General features: G+C 40.6%; 1 protein-coding gene across 1 annotated transcript in view; it reads right to left on the bottom strand.

Moving 5' to 3' along the window:
- DCT (dopachrome tautomerase) overlaps nucleotides 1-17,159 on the bottom strand; it is a 32,204-nt gene extending 15,045 nt beyond the window's left edge. Inside the window, exons 1-6 of the mRNA XM_081129212.1 lie at nucleotides 16,788-17,159; nucleotides 9,641-9,940; nucleotides 7,243-7,343; nucleotides 6,957-7,123; nucleotides 4,610-4,789; nucleotides 2,303-2,438 (exon numbers count right to left, since the gene is read on the bottom strand). Of these exons, the coding sequence (XP_080985338.1) occupies nucleotides 2,303-2,438; nucleotides 4,610-4,789; nucleotides 6,957-7,123; nucleotides 7,243-7,343; nucleotides 9,641-9,940; nucleotides 16,788-17,082 (1,179 nt within the window). The 5' untranslated portion in view covers nucleotides 17,083-17,159. The remainder of the gene's footprint in view (nucleotides 1-2,302; nucleotides 2,439-4,609; nucleotides 4,790-6,956; nucleotides 7,124-7,242; nucleotides 7,344-9,640; nucleotides 9,941-16,787) is intronic.
- Nucleotides 17,160-17,700: the final 541 nt, after the last annotated feature.

Genomic DNA, 17,700 nt, shown 5'->3' with positions numbered 1-17,700 from the left:
TGTGTAATCCTGCGCTCTTTTGATTATGTTGTATGGCCTTCCAGGAGTCCAGAAAAATAAACTGCTATAAACTAATTGTTTTAGGATGCACTGTGCTATGGATGGAATTGTGACCCCACCCTGCCCCCAAATTCTTATGTTGAAGCCTTAATCTTCAATGTGCCTATATTTGGAAATGAGGCCTATTAGGAGGTAATTAAGGTTAAATGATGTCATAAAGGCAAGACCCTGAGACTATAGGATTAATGTCCTTATAAGAGGACACACCAGGAGCTCACTGCCTCTCTCTTTCTACCATGTAAGGACACAGCAAGAAGGCAGAGGTCTTTCACCAAGAACCGGATAAGCCATCACATTGATCTTAGACTTCCCAGTCTCTAGAACTGTGAGAGATAAATTTCAGTTGTGTAAGCCACCCCATCTGTGCTACTTTGCTATGGAATCCTAAGCAGACTAAAACACATTGCTAAGGCTAACATCAAGGTAAGGAAAATCCTGGGCAGAAAAAGAACGTATAGTGTTTGTTATAGTACGATCTAATCTGAATAATATAAACTCAAAATACTAGCAAAATAAAAAAGTACCAGTGGTGAAATCTCTTCTTGTAATTGCTCTGAAACCATCTATCCAAGTCATATCGAGACAGGCTAGTAAGCCAGGACAAGTGGAACAGGGAAACCGACACAGGTAGTTAAATGGCCACACAGTTTACAGCCATTTAGTAAATCGCAAAACCCTATCTTCCCCAACTGGGGACGCTTAAGAGTAAATGGTTTGCACATTTCCTCCACAGCTACAGGGAAAATAGCTTAAATCACCCTACTCAGGGAGATAGATAGCAGAAATCCAGTTTCTGCCATTTGTGCCAACCACACCCAAGGATGAATAAAGTTAAGGGGATATATCTCTTTTTGGTGCATCAGCATAAAGCTGATGAAATTCTGCTAAGATCCTCCCCTAAAACCTTCCTTAAACTCCCAGCCTTTAAAGCCCTCAAGATGAAGGAGCCAGGGCATGCTCTCCCCCGAGGAGCACACCCACACCTTTCTTCCCCCCAGGCGTGCATCTCCTAAACTCTAAGGCTCCCCACTAGACTTGCAACCAGGAGAGAACTGGGCAGTGGCAGCTCGTCCTGAGCTAACCCCCTGAATCCATCCCCAAGTTCCCCTTTTCTCTGACTTCCTAGTGAGCCAAAGCCTTACCTCACTTCTTTCCCATAACATTTCTAGGGAGCCAAAGCAGCCTGGCTTAGGCTCTCACCTGTTGTTTCTTCTATCCTAAGCCTTTCCTTGTTTTACTGTTCTCAGCTTTAATAAACGCACTCTCAGAATCACCTGGACTCATGTTGTGAAACCTTTCCTGCACAAAGTCAAGAACCCACACACTATAGGCCCACCAGAGGCAGACCCATTCCAGGTTTCTGTCAGGTAACAACAGGACCAAAGAAAACACCTTCAAGTTTGCAAATGACCTAGCTTGGCTTGTCCATTCAGCTCTACCAGCTTGTTTTATATATTAGAAGCTCCTGCAATTGGGGTTGGACAGTGGCCATGTGTCCCACCATCTCAAGTATATTTGCTACTAGGTGTGTGAAACAATGAAAGCAAATATAAGACCAAATTCTAGTAAACCTACAAACACTTATTAGCAAGTAGACACAGAAGTGAAAGAACCTGTTCTTGTACACCCAGGGAAGTCCAAGCTTTCCTCTGGCAAGTGTCTTGCATGGAAGATTCACTCCAAAGTAAACACAATGATATTCTGACAGCAGGAGCAACTGATGTTCAATTAGAATCCTTTGTGAAGTGAGGGGACCAGGGCCAAACACCAAATAGAGCTTTGGACTTTGTGTGCTGTTTCTAAGGTGCCAGATTTGCTGGACTTCATGCAAGGATCATGGTGTCTACAAAATCCATCTAGCCCACCACTTACCTTCAACACCACTAATTCCACCAATTAAAAATCATTCATCATTATGCTAATTTATAGTATAAATTATGCTAAATTATGACATAATTTATAATATCATTACGCTAATTAACAAATCTACCCCTCGACTGTAAGCTCTTATCTAGAATCATTCCAAAGCTAACCATCTCTAAAGTGCAAGTTTCTGATAAGGGCACCTCAAACGCTCTATAACCACCCCTATGGTGCAGATTAAAGTTAGTTTTCATATGTATACATCCCATTGTTTGCACAGAGAATAAAACACATACCAAACTTTAATCTTATTGAAAAGAAAATAAATCTAACATATTATCTAGAAAATCTTTTCTCTATTCTGAGTCCTTGTACATACCACAAAAACAGGATCATTGGCAGCAGAATGTGGAAAAGCATTTGTCCCGTTCAGGAAAGAGTGAACCAAATTATGAAGGTTCATCACTTGAGAGTCCAGGGTCCCATCTGCTTTATTAAACCCCTCCAGGGCATTCCTAAGAGAAAGCAGTATGTCAGCAGCAACAGTCACAAATTGATAAAGGTCTTTTTATTTGCTCCAGCCTACATAATCATCTTCTAATTTGAGATTGGGTAGGGAAATGGGAAGCTCTGCCATGGCTCATTAACTAAGAAATAATCCTCTAAGGGGAGGGAATTCATATTCAGCACCAGTTCTTCACCTGCTCAGTTAGATTATATCTCTTTTGTGTCCTGTATGACAATTTTTTACCTTCACATCTGTCTCCCATGCCAGGTGATGAACCCCTAGAGGGCAGTTTTCTTCAGAGTTTTATTGTCAGGGCTCAGTGCCATACCCACCACTTGGTCTGTGATCAATAGACATTTTTTGAATTAACATATAATATTTTATTCTTATTTCTCAACTAAATAAACCTGAAGCTTACTGTAATTTATATTCAGTGTTCTAAACATCCCCAAATTTCCCTATCCTTTTTTTTCAACCTCTCCATTTTCAGGAAATTCTAATTGTCCATACTCTAACTCAGTGATCCTCAAATTTGAGCATACCCCAGAATCACTGGAGAAAAACTCTTATTTCAAGCCCCACTACTGGAGTTTCTGATTCAGTAGGTGCAGGCTGGTTTCCAACAATTTGTATTTCTAGCCAAATTCCAGGTGATGCTGTTTATGGTTGTCTGCACACCACATTTTGAGAACCACTCTCTTGAATCTATATGGAATGCAATCTATGTCAGAAGCATTTTTATCCCAATGGAAAAACTAACGCACGTTCCTTTTAAAGTCAGTCTTAAAAGTTGCCCTTCATGTCACACTACCCTGAGGGCTGTGCCAACCCACCACAGACCCTGAGACCTGCTACGCTTAACACAACCTCTGCATTTAAGTTCAGTCTATCCTGCCCCTGGCCCTAAATAACCGGTCAGTTACACACAGATGAGAGAGAGAAAATCCAGTTTAGGAGAAGAATATGAATCTATCCACCATTTCTTTTTGGCATCCCATTTATCTTTGTTGAAAATCATATACACACATAATTCTCGTAATTCTTAACGTTTTTTTAGAGGGAGAGAATTATTAGCTGGCCTTTACATTTCAAGCATGGTAATGTCATTGCTGTGTTGTAATTTGAGTTGCGTTAAGTCTGTAATTCTCCTCTGAGATATCAGACCCCAATATTAAGATCTATGGCAGATACTTTTTTTAAAAAAAGAAAGCAAGCCCGGCTGGGCATGGCTCAGCAGTTGAGCATCAACCTGGGATCCAGGAGATCGCAGTTCGATTCTCAGTCAGGGCACATGCCCAGGTTGTGGGCTCGATCCCCAGTGAGGGGCGGGCAGGAGGCAGCCAATCAATGACTCTCCCATCATTGATGTTTCTATCTCTCTCTCTCCCTCTCCCTTCCTCTCTCTGAAAATCAATAAAGATATAATTTTAAAAAATAATAAAAATAAAAATAAAAAAAGACAGAAAAGTAAAAGAAAGATCATGGCCTGGCAAGGCATGGCTCAGCAGTTGAGCATCGACCTATGATCCAGGAGATTGTGGTTGGATTCCCTGTCAGGGCACATGCCTGGGTTGCGGGCTTGATCCCCAGTTGAGCACGTGCAGGAGGCAGCTGGTCAATGACAACTCTCTCATCATCTCTATCTCTGTCTCTCTCTCTCCCCTCCTCTCTCTGAAATCAATAAAGAAAGATGTATTTAAAAAAAGAAAGAGCATGAACCAAACTTTTTTGCAAATATTTTTAAATACTATGTTTAATGAGGTACCATTGTTCTGAAGACTGTACTTATATATAGGGTGTCCCCCCAAATGTATACACACACTGAGTAATTATAAAGGCAGTGCTTATTAAAATACATCTTATTTTCAAAATTGAGCTATCAGCTGTTAAAGTGTGTATACATTATTTTGGGATACCCTGTATGTACAGAAATTAGAGATGCAAAAAAAATGGCTTTAAATAGCTAAGTTATTAAAACTACATTGTTATTTATAGGGGGTAGATGATGACTTTTCTAACACTAATCCCTGGTTATTTCTCCTTATCAAGCCCCCCTCCATTACTTAGTTTTGTAAATGTCTCCTAACACCTGGATTTCCTTTCAGTTCATTTCAATCATGGGCATGAAAACCTAAAAGTATTGTCAAGTGCCAGTCTAGCAGAGTTCAGAGCACCTACCTGAAGCTCAAGGTGGAGTTCTGGAAGAAAGGAGGGTTGTCAAACTTGTTGAGAGACAGACAATTTTGTACATCTTTTAAGGATGGCAACTTCTCACCATTTCTTCCCACTTGATTTCTTCTCAACAAACCTTCATAGGTTCCATTACACAGAGTGACCCGGCGGTTGTAGTCATCTAAGCTAAGATTCGTGAGGGGATTAAAGAAAGGATATGTCAATGTGTAGAGAATATCATAACTTTGGGCCAAGCAAATCAATCAGAGTGATACCATAAAGTGTGTTGCAGTTAACTTACAAGGGTCAAAAATATGTGGTAAAAGTGCTACCTACAAAAGTAATTATGGATTAAAGAGCTTCAAAAATATAGATGCAACTATGATCTATGAATAAGTATGCATAAGTACCATTCCACTGTAAAGACTGTAAGAGAATTTACAGACAAGATTGTGATTCCTATTATGTGCACTTGAATCCTGACGAACTGAAGAGAGAAGAGGGTGACCAGAACTCCCCTGAACTAAGCCAGTTGGGGCAGAAGGGCCTACGTAAAGCTAGGAAAGCATTTTAGGCAAACTGAAGGCAAATGGAGGCGGTCAGAGTGGAAACAGATGAAACGATATGGAGGGAGGTATTAGGACAAGCGCTGTATTAGCAAATGCTCCAAGGCAGTGGGAATGGTTATGTCATGAACATGGAAGCTGAGAAAGTTCCATGCCCAAAAAAGATTATATTCTACATGCCTGCTGTGGTCTGACATTCCACCATCAGAGTGTCATTCCACTGACAGAGATGAAACTTTAAAGCTGTTTCTCTGTGGGTTTTAATGGGTGAGAGAATAATACCAGGGGTGTGAGAGTAGAATCAGCGCACACGAGGTTGAAAGAGGCCTGTCCCTAAAACTAGGCCAAAAAAAAGCCTCCACAGCAGCATTTCCCAAGTGTGTCCCAGTGACATGGTCTGTGAAATAAGGGTGCCAGGGTCAGATAAGTTTAGGCAACTCTTGAAGAATAGTAACACACTTACCAAAGGAACACCCGAAGTCATTCTAAAATTCAGCATTCCCTAAATTTATAGAAATCTCATGCCACCTATTAATACCTCAAGACACTATGAGAAATGGTGCTTTATGAAATTCTGCTAAGTCACATAAAAAGCACTGCTACACCCTCCATAGTGTGAACCACTGTCTGGAGGGCTGGAGGGAAAGCTTAGGATGTAGACATGGGATCCCTGCTAGCTGGGCTTCAACCCCTGAATATATGCACATGCCCGGCCTCCGGGTATTGACAATGAAGCTCTGTGCCCTGGAGCAGTCAAAAGACACCAGACAGGGGAGCTAGATAGCAGGGTTAAAACAGGATATTGGAAGAAACAAATGAATAAAGGAAGTCTTTTGGGAGATCTTTTTCTGCCAGGAAAGAGAAACAAATTCAAGAAATCACTGAGGACAGACTTCTTTCCTAGCTGCTGGCTGCTCACCTTCTTCTGTGTTCTTTAGTATTTAGAGCTCACCCGCACCCTGCCCCACCCCCTGTTCCTCTCAGCTCCCAGCACCCTATGGTTCCAGCCAAACCTGACTGCTTCCAGAGACTTTCTAGCTTTATCCATGATATTCCCTCCACCTAGGACACACTTACCACCCTCCCCTACCTGGTTGAGGTCTGTGGCTCCTTAAAGTCTCGGAATAATCATCGCCACTAAGAGCCTTCCCCTGCCTCTCTCCTTAGCTTTGCACATACATCTATTATGATACTTCCCATGTTGTACTATAATTTGTTTAGAGGCAATCCACCTTTGTAAATATAAAACAATATTTTTTTTAAAGTCCTTATAGTCCCAGCATTATTACAATGCTTAGAATATGACAGGTGCTAAAATAGTTGATATAAAAATGATGACCAAGCGTATTCAATTAAAATGATTTTCATACCACTATTTTTTTTTAATCGTCATCTGAGGATATGCTTTTTTATTGATTTTAGGGAGAGAGAAAGAGACATTGATGCAAGAGAAAAACATGAATGGGTTGCCTCCCTTAGGAGCTCCCACCGGGATCGAACCTGCAACTTGTTCGATATGAACCCTGACCAGGAATTGAACCAGGGACCCTTTGGTTCATGGGACTGCGCTCCAACCAACTGAGTCCCACCGACCCGGGCCATACCTCTCTTTTTTATGAAAGGGCTTAGAATGTTTAGAAATCCCATCTTCCCCAGGAAAGTCATTTTCAGAAACATGTGAACAGAACCCAACATGCATTAGAAACAGAAATATAAAGTGACTCTCCATCCCTCAGACATAAGAAAATCCAGTCTCTGGATTTCCAGTCTGGATCAGATGTGGTTACCTATCACAGACAATTTCCCAGCTGGAGAATCTTGAGTTCTGACTAATCAGAGTCGGATCATCTTGTCTTGCTGCCCCAAGCAGTTGGTCTGTACACACGTCACACTCATTCCTCCCAGTGGCAAAATTCCAGTAGGGCAAAGCAAAGGACTCGTTGCCAATAAGTCGCTAAAAGCAAAGAGCATGTCATCAGAAACAACAAGAAAGCATATAATGCAAAGACTGATATGGATCTTCACCAAATGTATAGCAGAATTTAAAGAACCAAAGATATAGTTTTCACCAACCTGGAGATCTCTTTCCAGCCACAACAAATGATACCGGTGCCAGGTGACAAAGGCAGGTCCTTGGTGTGAGAAATCAATGGCCTTGTATGGGTGCCCTGGTCCTAAAATAATTGGGAAACTAATTAGAGATCACAGAATAGAGTTTTTTAAAAAGTTAAACCTTACCTAGAATGTGTCTGCAAAGCCAATAAATCCATAGTGTTTTAGTCCAAAGAAATCGTTTTTGTGATTTATCTCCCTGAAAGCAACATCAACAATAAAACAATTCAGAAGCAACTAACACTTTTAGGATAAATTCTCCTTCATCTCTCAAAAGTTTGATTGCCAACAGAGATCCAGAAAACTTCAGATCATTTTCAGCTTTAAGAGCTCATGTTATATATTTAATTTTAAGCAATATTCCATTAAGATGACATCAGAGTAGCCAAAGGAATAGATCATTAAAGACCTAAATGAAATATGTTTTTAAAAGACATTTTCCAACCGATTCCTTACAAATGCATACATTTATAAGGGAGGGATTAATTAAGAATAAAGCAACTTTACTGCACTTAGTCTAATTCGGCATTTATACAACCAAAAAGAACTTTCACAAATTTTGCCTTAGCCATCAATCGGTTACAGCTACTAGCTGACAAGCGTGGTCACTGAAACTAGAAGAGTGAAAAATACATTCAAACCAATTTGGCTGCCACTGGATCTGCCAATTTTACTGAAAAGTTGTGGGCAATTTAATGACCCCCCTACTTCCTGGTCCATGCTTCTTCCACCTTTCTTGACAGCTTTTGACTGTTATGTAGAAACTTTAGCTAACTTTCATTCTTTTTCAAAGTACCTATAATAACTTCAGAGAGCTGAAGAGACATGAATATAAATTTAATTCCTAGATACGACCAGAAGCTATAGGTTTCTTTTCCTCTTGAGAGACTAGCCTCTCATAAAGCAAAGATTCCTCGGAGTCACGACAGGAAAGCTATAAAGGTTTATAGCCAGAAGAGCCTCCTTCTCTCTCGATAAAGAAAGACAGATGCTTACCTGAGAGACAAGTTTTTTAAAGACTGCCACGGACAGAAGGACTGGTTGGCCACACAGTCCTTTTTAAATATTTTAACCCAGAACAAAGTTTAAAGTTCTCAAAACAAAACAATGAGGGAGAATATTATTGGATGTCAACTGTAATTGGAAAAAAAATTAATTCAAAAAAAATAAAGTTAAAATAAAAAATGATGAGGAGAATCAAGTGATGGGGAAGCAGGGATAGACACAAGGAAAGACAATTCCAAATGAGAAGGGGACTATTCAAAGTGAGCTTGATGTCATCATTCACCCTGACCCCCAGGGAGGGGCCCCAAAGAGGAGATAATTGCAGGTGTAGCCAAGGGCTCAGAACTGCCCTGAGCAGACCCTGGAATGGACTCAACCCCCCGCCCCTGGAACAAACTAGGGTTTATGGCTTTCTCCTGCCTGATAAGTGACTGAGGATGAAACTGAACCTACTAGATTAATGAAGGTCCTCCCATTCTACATCCTACCCAGGCTCCAATTTTTAGGATCCAGAAGGGCAGAGCACCATTTTCTCTAGTATCAAATGTAACTGTAGTCAAATAACTAAGCCAGAAGGAACACTCCATTGCTGTGGGTATGCTTTTTCTTGACAGTACAACTCCAGAAAAACCCTGGGCATTCCAGCAGTGCACGGACACCATAAACAATGACCTGAATGTCTAAAGACTAATACATGTGAGTTTAATGAGATGCTTCCAACACAAACACTCTACTTCTGCCCAAAGAAATTTCATGTGCTTTATCACATGTTTAGTTAATTCCTCTAATCTGAAGAAAAGGTCAGAGAGGGCTTCCATGGACCGATTTAGAAATGTTTTCTTCTGGAATCAAAAGGAATTTGCCTTGCCCTGGTTGGTGTGGTTCAGCTGGTTAAGCATAGTCACATGCACCCAGGGGTCACTGGTTCAATTCCCCAGTCAGGGCACATGATCCCCAGCAGGGAGGCATGCAGGAGGCGGCCTACTGATGTTTCTCACCAATGTTCCTCTCTCCCCCTCCTTCCCTCTCTTTCTAAAATCAAAAAACATATGTTTTTAAGAGGAATTTGCCTTCACTTTACCTGCTTTTGAGAATTAATCACCTCCTAGAGAAGAGCTGGACTTTGAACTCAAAACACAAACCACAGGAGAGAGCGTTTTCAAATGTCTGCAGCCAATGCAGGCAGAAGCTGCGCCAGCCTAACTGGCAGCGTTGGACAATTCTCTGCCTCTCACAAACCTGCCCCTCCTTCAGGCTGTGCTCTGGTTAATTAGCTTGCCTGAAATTATCGTCCATCCACCCACCCCAAACCCAAACCTATGATAATATACATTAATCTAATGGGGAAACCCACCTAATAATGTATCTCTAACAGAATAGTAATGGAGCCACACAAAGAAATCATAAATGCTGCAGTTGGCGATCTGTGGCTGAGTCCCATTGGGCCCAAGCAGAGTCAGCCAGTGTTGCGTAGTGATCACGTAGTCCGGGTGTGTGGTGTTCTTTGCAAGGTCTAAGGCACCCAAGAACTGCTCCCTCTCCTGAGGAGTCAAAGAATGAATGTTCTTTCGAATAACCAGTGGTTTCTTCTGATCACAGTTGGGGCCGGTCCAGCCAAACTTGCAGTCTCCACAGTTATAGCCAGCAAAGTTTCCTAGAGCATTAAGGGGAGATGGAAGAAATAAGTTAATGGAGTTTGAAAGAAATTTCTGAATTTGAACTTTAGGGTAGAATGGACGAGAAGGTGAAGGTGCTTATAAGAGGGAAAAGAAAGCCAATTTCTTCCCCTTACTCTCTTGAAACGTTTGTATCTCAAAGTGACCTGAACACTAGAGAGTTTCCTAGATATTTGTCCTGCAAAGAAATGGGATACAAATTGTATTACATGCTGTTATGGAATGAACTTTGTCTTCCCCTCAAATTAGTATGTTGAAGCCCTAACCCCCAGGACCTCAGGACGTGACTGCATGTGGAGATCTCCATGCCCCTCCCTGGGGCCGAGCAGCAGCCTCGGTGTCCAGCTGCTGAGCCCTCTATCCTGTGGCATACGCTAAAAGGCTGACACAAAACAGTTCATTGATTTAGAGGAGAGATTATACACTAAGATAAGGTGAAACCAAAATAAATAAGCTGATTTCCAAGAATTTAGGTGAAACCTAACATTAAGAAAGCTGGTTCATTTCACAAAGGAGACAGAGTTAAGGCAAAATCAATGGAAGCTGGCAGGTCGTAAAGGTGAATTAGCTGCCATGGTGTCAGGAAGTGCAAATCACTGCAGGTTCCCTGTGGTTGCACAAATGCCTCTGCTCTGTCCGCCCAGGCAACGAGCACTAGTCTTCTCAAGCTATAAGCATCTTTCTGATAAACGCTGAAGTTTACATTATTTCAGCTTGCTTTTGACTTTTCCCTTCTTAGCCTTGAGTATTGCTTTTGTTATGGCCAGTACCTCATTCTTGAGCTTGTGATAAGTTAGAGAGTAAACATTTAAATATTACTGGAGTGGAATATTGAAACAAAAAGGGATTATAATACTTACCACCCAGGGGATGGGAGGGGGTTTGTAAAGCATTTCACCTGCATGACTGCTGTGCTCCCATAGTACCTCCTCCTCCCCATTCACTGTATTTATTACACTGACTGGAAACTTCTACTTGACACGCACCTGCAAGGTGGTTGTCCTGCTGCTGAGGCCTGTGCCTGGCCTTGTAAAAAATGAATATTTGTTGAACAAATGAAAGAAATATAAAGCTGAATCACCACGATATACACTTTAAATATCTTACAATTTTATTTGTCTACTATACCTCAATAAAGCTGAAATTTAAGGGGGGAAAAAGTTTTTAAATGTTTTAAAAATTAATTTAAAAAATTAAGTTTTAAAGAAATGAGTATAAAGCATATAGTAGATAATTCAATAAACATAAGCCTTCTTTTTTCCTCTCCTGTCCTTGTGGAGTAGAAGGAAAGCTGGCTTTGTAAAATAGTTTTGATAAACAATAGGTACCAAAATAGAAATAAGTACAAAATACTCTCACCATAATAGAGAGAGGGCTATTTGGATCTCTAAAGAAAAAGAAAACTTTCCAATAGCAAAGCAAAACAATGAGCTCTTGTTTCACGTAAAGAAAATGCACAGCCCTCTTTTCTATTAACTCAAAGGATTTTTTGATAGTTAAAGAAAATTCCTTAAAACTGTCGTAAATAGTAGGATATTTTCCAGAGTAATTGGTTATTTGTGCTCAATGCTCTTTGTCACATGCAAAATAATGTTCTATACACATTTACAAGCTCAATTATCTGTATTTTCCCATGTTTCAACTCCATATGAGAACATAAGTAAAAAACACTGAAAAGGAAAAATTCTACTAGTCCTGAGACTGAAGAATCATGTGTTTTTTTTGTTTCTTCTTTTGTTCAGTTTACTGTCTTAAGAGAACCTACCACATATTCTAAGTGGATGACTATAATGCCTGAAGAACAAATAGAGTTCTGGCTTTTCTAAGGGATCCAGCATCCCCACTGATGCTTGGACACCTCAGTAAAATAGAATCTAAAAAACATTGTATTCAATGAGAATATTTTGAAGAATTATGTTTTTGAATAATTTGAGTTAAACATTAAAATTCATATTGATTGTTTGAGTGAAGCTATTAAACAAATTATTTAACAAGTATTTATTGAGCAGCTACTGTAGTATCAGATGCTACTCAAGGTGCTTAAAGCTTCATGGAGCCTGGAGTCTATTTTCCCTCAGGGTACCTACTGAAATTGTATAACTATTTTTTTATTTTAAATAATTTTTTATTTTTCAATTATAGTTGACATACAATGTTATATTAGTTCTGGGTGTACAACCCAGTGATTAGATATTATATAAGTACTAAGTTATCACCCAGTAAATCTAGCACCCCTCTAACGCCATACATAGTTATTAAAATATGACTGACTATATTTCCTATGCTGTACTTTGCATCCCTGGGTTGGACTCTTGATGAAGAGATCGCTAAATAATTGAATAAAAGGCATTAGGCACTAGAGGATACAAACATAAATAAGGCACAGTGCCTTCATCTAGGGGAGGTGGAGGACATGTGGGGGACATGGTATTGAAGAAATATCAGCGCAAGTCTAACTATGGGGAAAGTGAAACAGAGGAAGCAACCAAGGGTCATGGATGACAAAAGACAAAAAGATTAATTCTAACTGAGAACACAGGTGTTTCACAATTATGTTGAACAAAGATCTCTCTTTTCCCAAAGCCAGAGTTGCCCCTGAAAAGCAATGTAGAAGTAGTAATAAGAAAGCATTTGTCTGGATTTGAACTCACCTGCGACCCAGAAATGTATGCAATTTAAAAATTCATTTTTCACTATGTCTCAGAGAAAATACTCCAAAGCTCTGCAGATCTTTTTCATTTTTTAGCTCCTAAACCTGGTCTAAATTTTTTTTAATGCTGAAGACAAGTGAAAAGTGCAACAATGAAAAAACCCTAGCACCCAAAATATTTATTTCTTAAATTTAGATTTCCTAGACGCTCCCTATATCAATTTAACATGAGTTAATTTTTCCCCTTAATCTACCAATAGCAGCAGCAAAAAAATAAATAAATAAAAAAATAAAAAAAAATGAGGGCCCTTTTAGAAACTGAGAGAGAAGAAGAATAAAGAATCCCTAGATTCCAATCTATCTACAATTGAGTATGTCCTTAAGCAAAACTTAAATTTAAAAAGATGAAGTCCTGACTTAGGACTGGGGATAAAAATGGAAAGAGACTGAGAGCAACCAAACAATGCATGTTCCTACATGAACTACATCAGCTCAACCCCAGGAGGCTATTAGACTAAATAAGCTTAAAGACCACCGATTAGTGAATTTATAAGAAGCTCTAAATAGCCTATTCCTTTTAATTAGAGATTCTATTATTTTAATAACAATACTTTATACTCACATAGGGCCTTTCATCTATAGAGCTCAAAAGGATTTTACAGGTGTGGTTTCATCATTACCTCCATTTCAGAGATTGGAAAATGGAGGCACTTAGTCACTTGTACAAACAAGAAGTTCTCAGACAACTGTTCAAAAAGTATTTGGTGTTCATGTTTTTCAAAAGTCTAAAGACAGCTGCAACTGGTTAGTCTCAGAAATGCCATCTGGCAGGTACGACTTATAAAGTGAATGGCTGAGTCTCCTGAAATTCAGTTCTTCCTGACAATTAAGTTCAGTAATGTTATGGTTTCAATTTATCGTCACAGAAAATAGAGAAGTTCTCTCTAGAGAATTTGAGCACATAATTTAGGGCTTTCCCCCTCAGAGTTTGCAATTATTTTAATTAAATAGGCTAAAGTGTTTTACCAATTTCAAGGTCATAAGAAGTATGGTGTGTTAATCTTTTTATTTTTATTTTTTGTGGCAAGAACAGTTAACATAAGATCTACCCTCTTAACACACTTTTAAGTGTGCAATACATTATTGTAGGTACAAAGCTATAGAGAACTGTCAGACTTATCTTGCTCAATCTGATTAATTTAGATACTTCATAGAAGTGGAATCATGCAGTATTAGTCTTTCTGTGACTGACTTATTTCCTTAGCATAATATTCCAAGTTCATCCATATTGTTCCATATTGCAGAATTTCCTTCTTTTTTCAAGTTGAATAGTATTTAATTGCACACAGACACCATTTAGCTAGGATGTGGAGAAACTGGAAGCTTTGTGCGCTATCGGTGGGAATGCAAACTGGTGCAACTGCTATGGACAATAGTATGAAGCTTCCTCAAAAACTTAAAAATAGAACTATTACATGATCCTGCAATCCCAAGGAATTCAAATTAGGACCTCAGAGATATTAGCATCCCCATGTTCACTGTTGCACTATTTCCAGTAGCAAGATATGGAAACAACCTAAATGTCCAGCAACAGATGAATGGTGTATTTATTTTTCCACTAAAGTAACAAAGTTCAAGGTCATCAATAGTCTGTTTGCCAGAAGCTAATCTACACCTTTTCCTTAAATTTTGGGTGACCCCATAAGAATCCCAGGGATCCTATTTGCAAAGCAATTATGAGGCTACCAGAGAAGAGGGCTTTGGAGCACTCACGATTAGGTTTAGCCTGGCCAGGCGTGGCTCAGCGGTTGAGCGTCCACCCACGACCCAGGAGATTGGGGTTCCGTTCCCGGTCAGGGCACATGCCCGGGTTGCTGGCTCGATCCCTAGTTGGGGGTGTGCAGGAGGCAGCCGATCAATGACTCTCTCATCATTGATGTTTCTATCTCTCTATCCCTCTCCTTTCCTCTCTATGAAATCAATAAAGATATATTTTAAAATAATAATGATAATGATAAATAAAAAATTAAAAAAAATTTTTTTTTTAAATTAGGTTTAAATTCTGAAGACTGGCTCGTAGGTGATGAAAAAGCTACCCTAGGAAGGCAAGCAGCTCACTCTTTAAGAAGAAGACACTTAAAACATGTGTCTTGCTTTGGAACATATGATGCATCACAGTGATTACTGTGTATACTAAGTAACTTTCCAGCTCAGTCATTAAGGACTTAGTCTGGTGCCCTGAGACCCAAAGAAAAAGACCATCTAGCCAACATAAGTGGAGCCATCCAAAGTTGGGATGGGTGAGTCTGCACAGATAAAATCACCATAGCCAAAACGAGTCATAATTCTGTAGTGGGTCTCAGAAGCAGTCTTGGCCTTGACAGTGGCTGGCATTGGAGACCATACAGCCTCAGGAAGCTCTGCTTATGGACATGTGAGGTCCTTACATCCTGGACTTACAGGACAGGCACTGTTTCTGTCCTCTGCCTCTTAGGTATGCCGATCCTCCTCAGAGCTCAGGGTCCCTTTTTATGTTTTGAATGTAAGTCACTGGGACCCTAATTTACTGTCACTTCTAGAGAAATATTTATAAGCATTCCCTCAGGAAAGGGAGATTACAATTATCCCTTCTATCCTGCCATTCTCTGTTTTTTCCATCCCCACCTTTACAAACAAACAAACAAACAAACAAACTTGGTTTTTTGGACCCAGGTCAAGAAGATAAAATAGATGGTGATAAGAACAGTGAAAGGTTATAGCTGATTTCCTAATGCTCTCTGTCTCAAGATACCACAACAGAGATTTCCAATCTGTGTACTGTGTGGTACTCTAACATTGATTAACAGGGATATAAGTGCTCTGGAAGAAATTTTGAGTCATAGACAAAGAAGTTACTGTGTTGTGTGCTTTCCAATTGCACAAATTACATGAAGCCTACTGCTTCTCATTAGACTGGAAAGCCATGAGAATCTAAAGATAATGTCTATAGAAGCAAATACTCAATTGGCTTAGAAAACTATGGATAGTATATATTCAATATGCTATTAAAGACTTCTTGTCACAATTAATGCTCAAGGCAAAACTAACAGTTTTCTTTGAATCACAGAATTAACTATATGACTACAAAATTATCATAAAGCCAGAATTCTTTTTAACGTTTAAAATAACTAACATCATTCCTAATTAACATCACAATCCTTTGTGCATTCCCTTAGTGTACTTTTTATAACCTTATGTAGCTCAGTTATCTGTATTTTCCTGTGTTCCAGTGGCATACAAAAACATAATTTAAAAAGGAAAACCTCTTATGCAGCTGGACACTGTAGGATCACGTCCGAGGGCCTTGCTAACATTGCCGCATATGCTTTTTGTGTTTCAAATGCCCTGGCCGCCTTTGAGAGTTTATCGGGGCTGTCGTGGCTGCTGAGCACTGGAGGGGAGCCCTGTGAAGAGGACTTGAGAAGGCTCAGAAGGGCCAGAGGAATTAGAAGTGCACAGAGATTTCAAAGAAATAAGAGAGACCAAAGCTGAAAAGAGGGACACTGAACAAATTTGAAATGCCCACTCAAACCCAGACAAGAGCAAAAAGGCCACTGCTATCTAATAGCAAGCCTCCCTTCCCAGGTGACCGAGAAAGCTTTATCCTGCCAAGTCTCTCCAGGCCTGGAAAAGTTACGACCCAGGCATAACTTTCTCCTGCTTGAGACCTGTTGAAATCATTCGAAAGGCGGAGACGAAGACTACAGAACACCTGCCTTTGACGCCTGTCTTGTAGATGCCAACCTCACCCACCCCCCTCTTCAACAAGTGCAAACCCATTTCGGGAGAGGGCATTGAATCCATCGTGAAAGGACTTGCACTGGCTTTCAAAGCTGACTCTTGAGCTCTGCAGCTTCCAACAGACAAGCCAATGGTATGTTGGCATGAGTTCATATAGCCAGGCTTGGCTCGTGTGATATTTATTTAGATTCCATAACTACATGTTCCAGAGGGCATGAAGAATACATAAAACCAAGACACTAGCCTCACTCAATTTGCTGCCTCTGAGGAACAAACTTGGTTTGCCTTTCAAAGCCTATCTAGCAGTCTCATGAGCCTCATCTTGTCCTTGGAAGGGGCTCCTTGCCCAGCTGGGTCTTGGAGCAAGCCAGGTCTCCCCGAAAGGGCCGCCTCACCTGTGCAGTTGCAGGTCCGGTTGAAGAACTTCCGTGGCCACCGCTCGCGGTCGTCCTGGTTCCTCAGGAAGTAAGGCCCGCCCCAGGGCCTGGTGTCGGCCCGCGCCTCCGAGCACTGGCCGCGGCCCTCCTGAGAGCCGCAGACGTTTGCCGGCTCCGCACCCAGGGGCGGGCAGCACTCCTTGGACACCAGGCTGGCCACCGTCATGCAGACCCGGGGGAACTGCGCCCGGGCCCGGGGCGGGAGCCCGCAGCCCAGGCAGCTGAGCAGAAGCGCCCACCAAAGAGGGCTCATGGCTTTATAATCAGGAGCACTGTCTCTCGCTTTCCACTCCTTCTGTACTGCTTTCTTCTTGTCTTCCACTCGGGCTCTTGAGCATTCACTCAGTTTTTTATTTTTGGTTGTTTTTGTTTTTTGTATATTTTTGTTTTGCGGTCTGCTCCTCTCCTCTAAAAAATACCCACAAAATCACAGAACCCACGCATATGCACGTGTGTACATGCACATGCAGACTGTTTTATGTGATCCAAACAACTAAAACGAATTTAATTTTATTAGAAAACGCATCTAACAGCCGGATTTAATGAGGGTAGCGCTTCTCACCCTCTTTCCCCCGTTAAATCAGACTTTGTCTAATTGAGTTAATTTGCAGAGCACTCCAGTCATACTACTTATTATGATGGTATTTTTAACCCCCCTCCTTTACTCTTTAGCCCATGACTTTAATTGCCTTGAACTCAGTTCAAAAGGCAAACGCCGAGCTGCCTTTATTCTGTCTGAATTGCCAGCCACGGGGCCTCGTGGGGTTTGTGTAAGGGCTGGGAGAAGCCGTCATTAGGGGGATTAGTGTTAGAGAAATCCTCATGGTTAGCACATGACCCAAAGTGCACAATGAAGTAGATAAAGTTTCTG

Source organism: Miniopterus schreibersii, assembly GCF_964146895.1.
Source record: "Miniopterus schreibersii genome assembly, chromosome: 2".
Lineage (NCBI taxonomy): Eukaryota > Metazoa > Chordata > Mammalia > Chiroptera > Miniopteridae > Miniopterus > Miniopterus schreibersii.
This window is presented reverse-complemented; position numbering and strand designations above follow the sequence as displayed.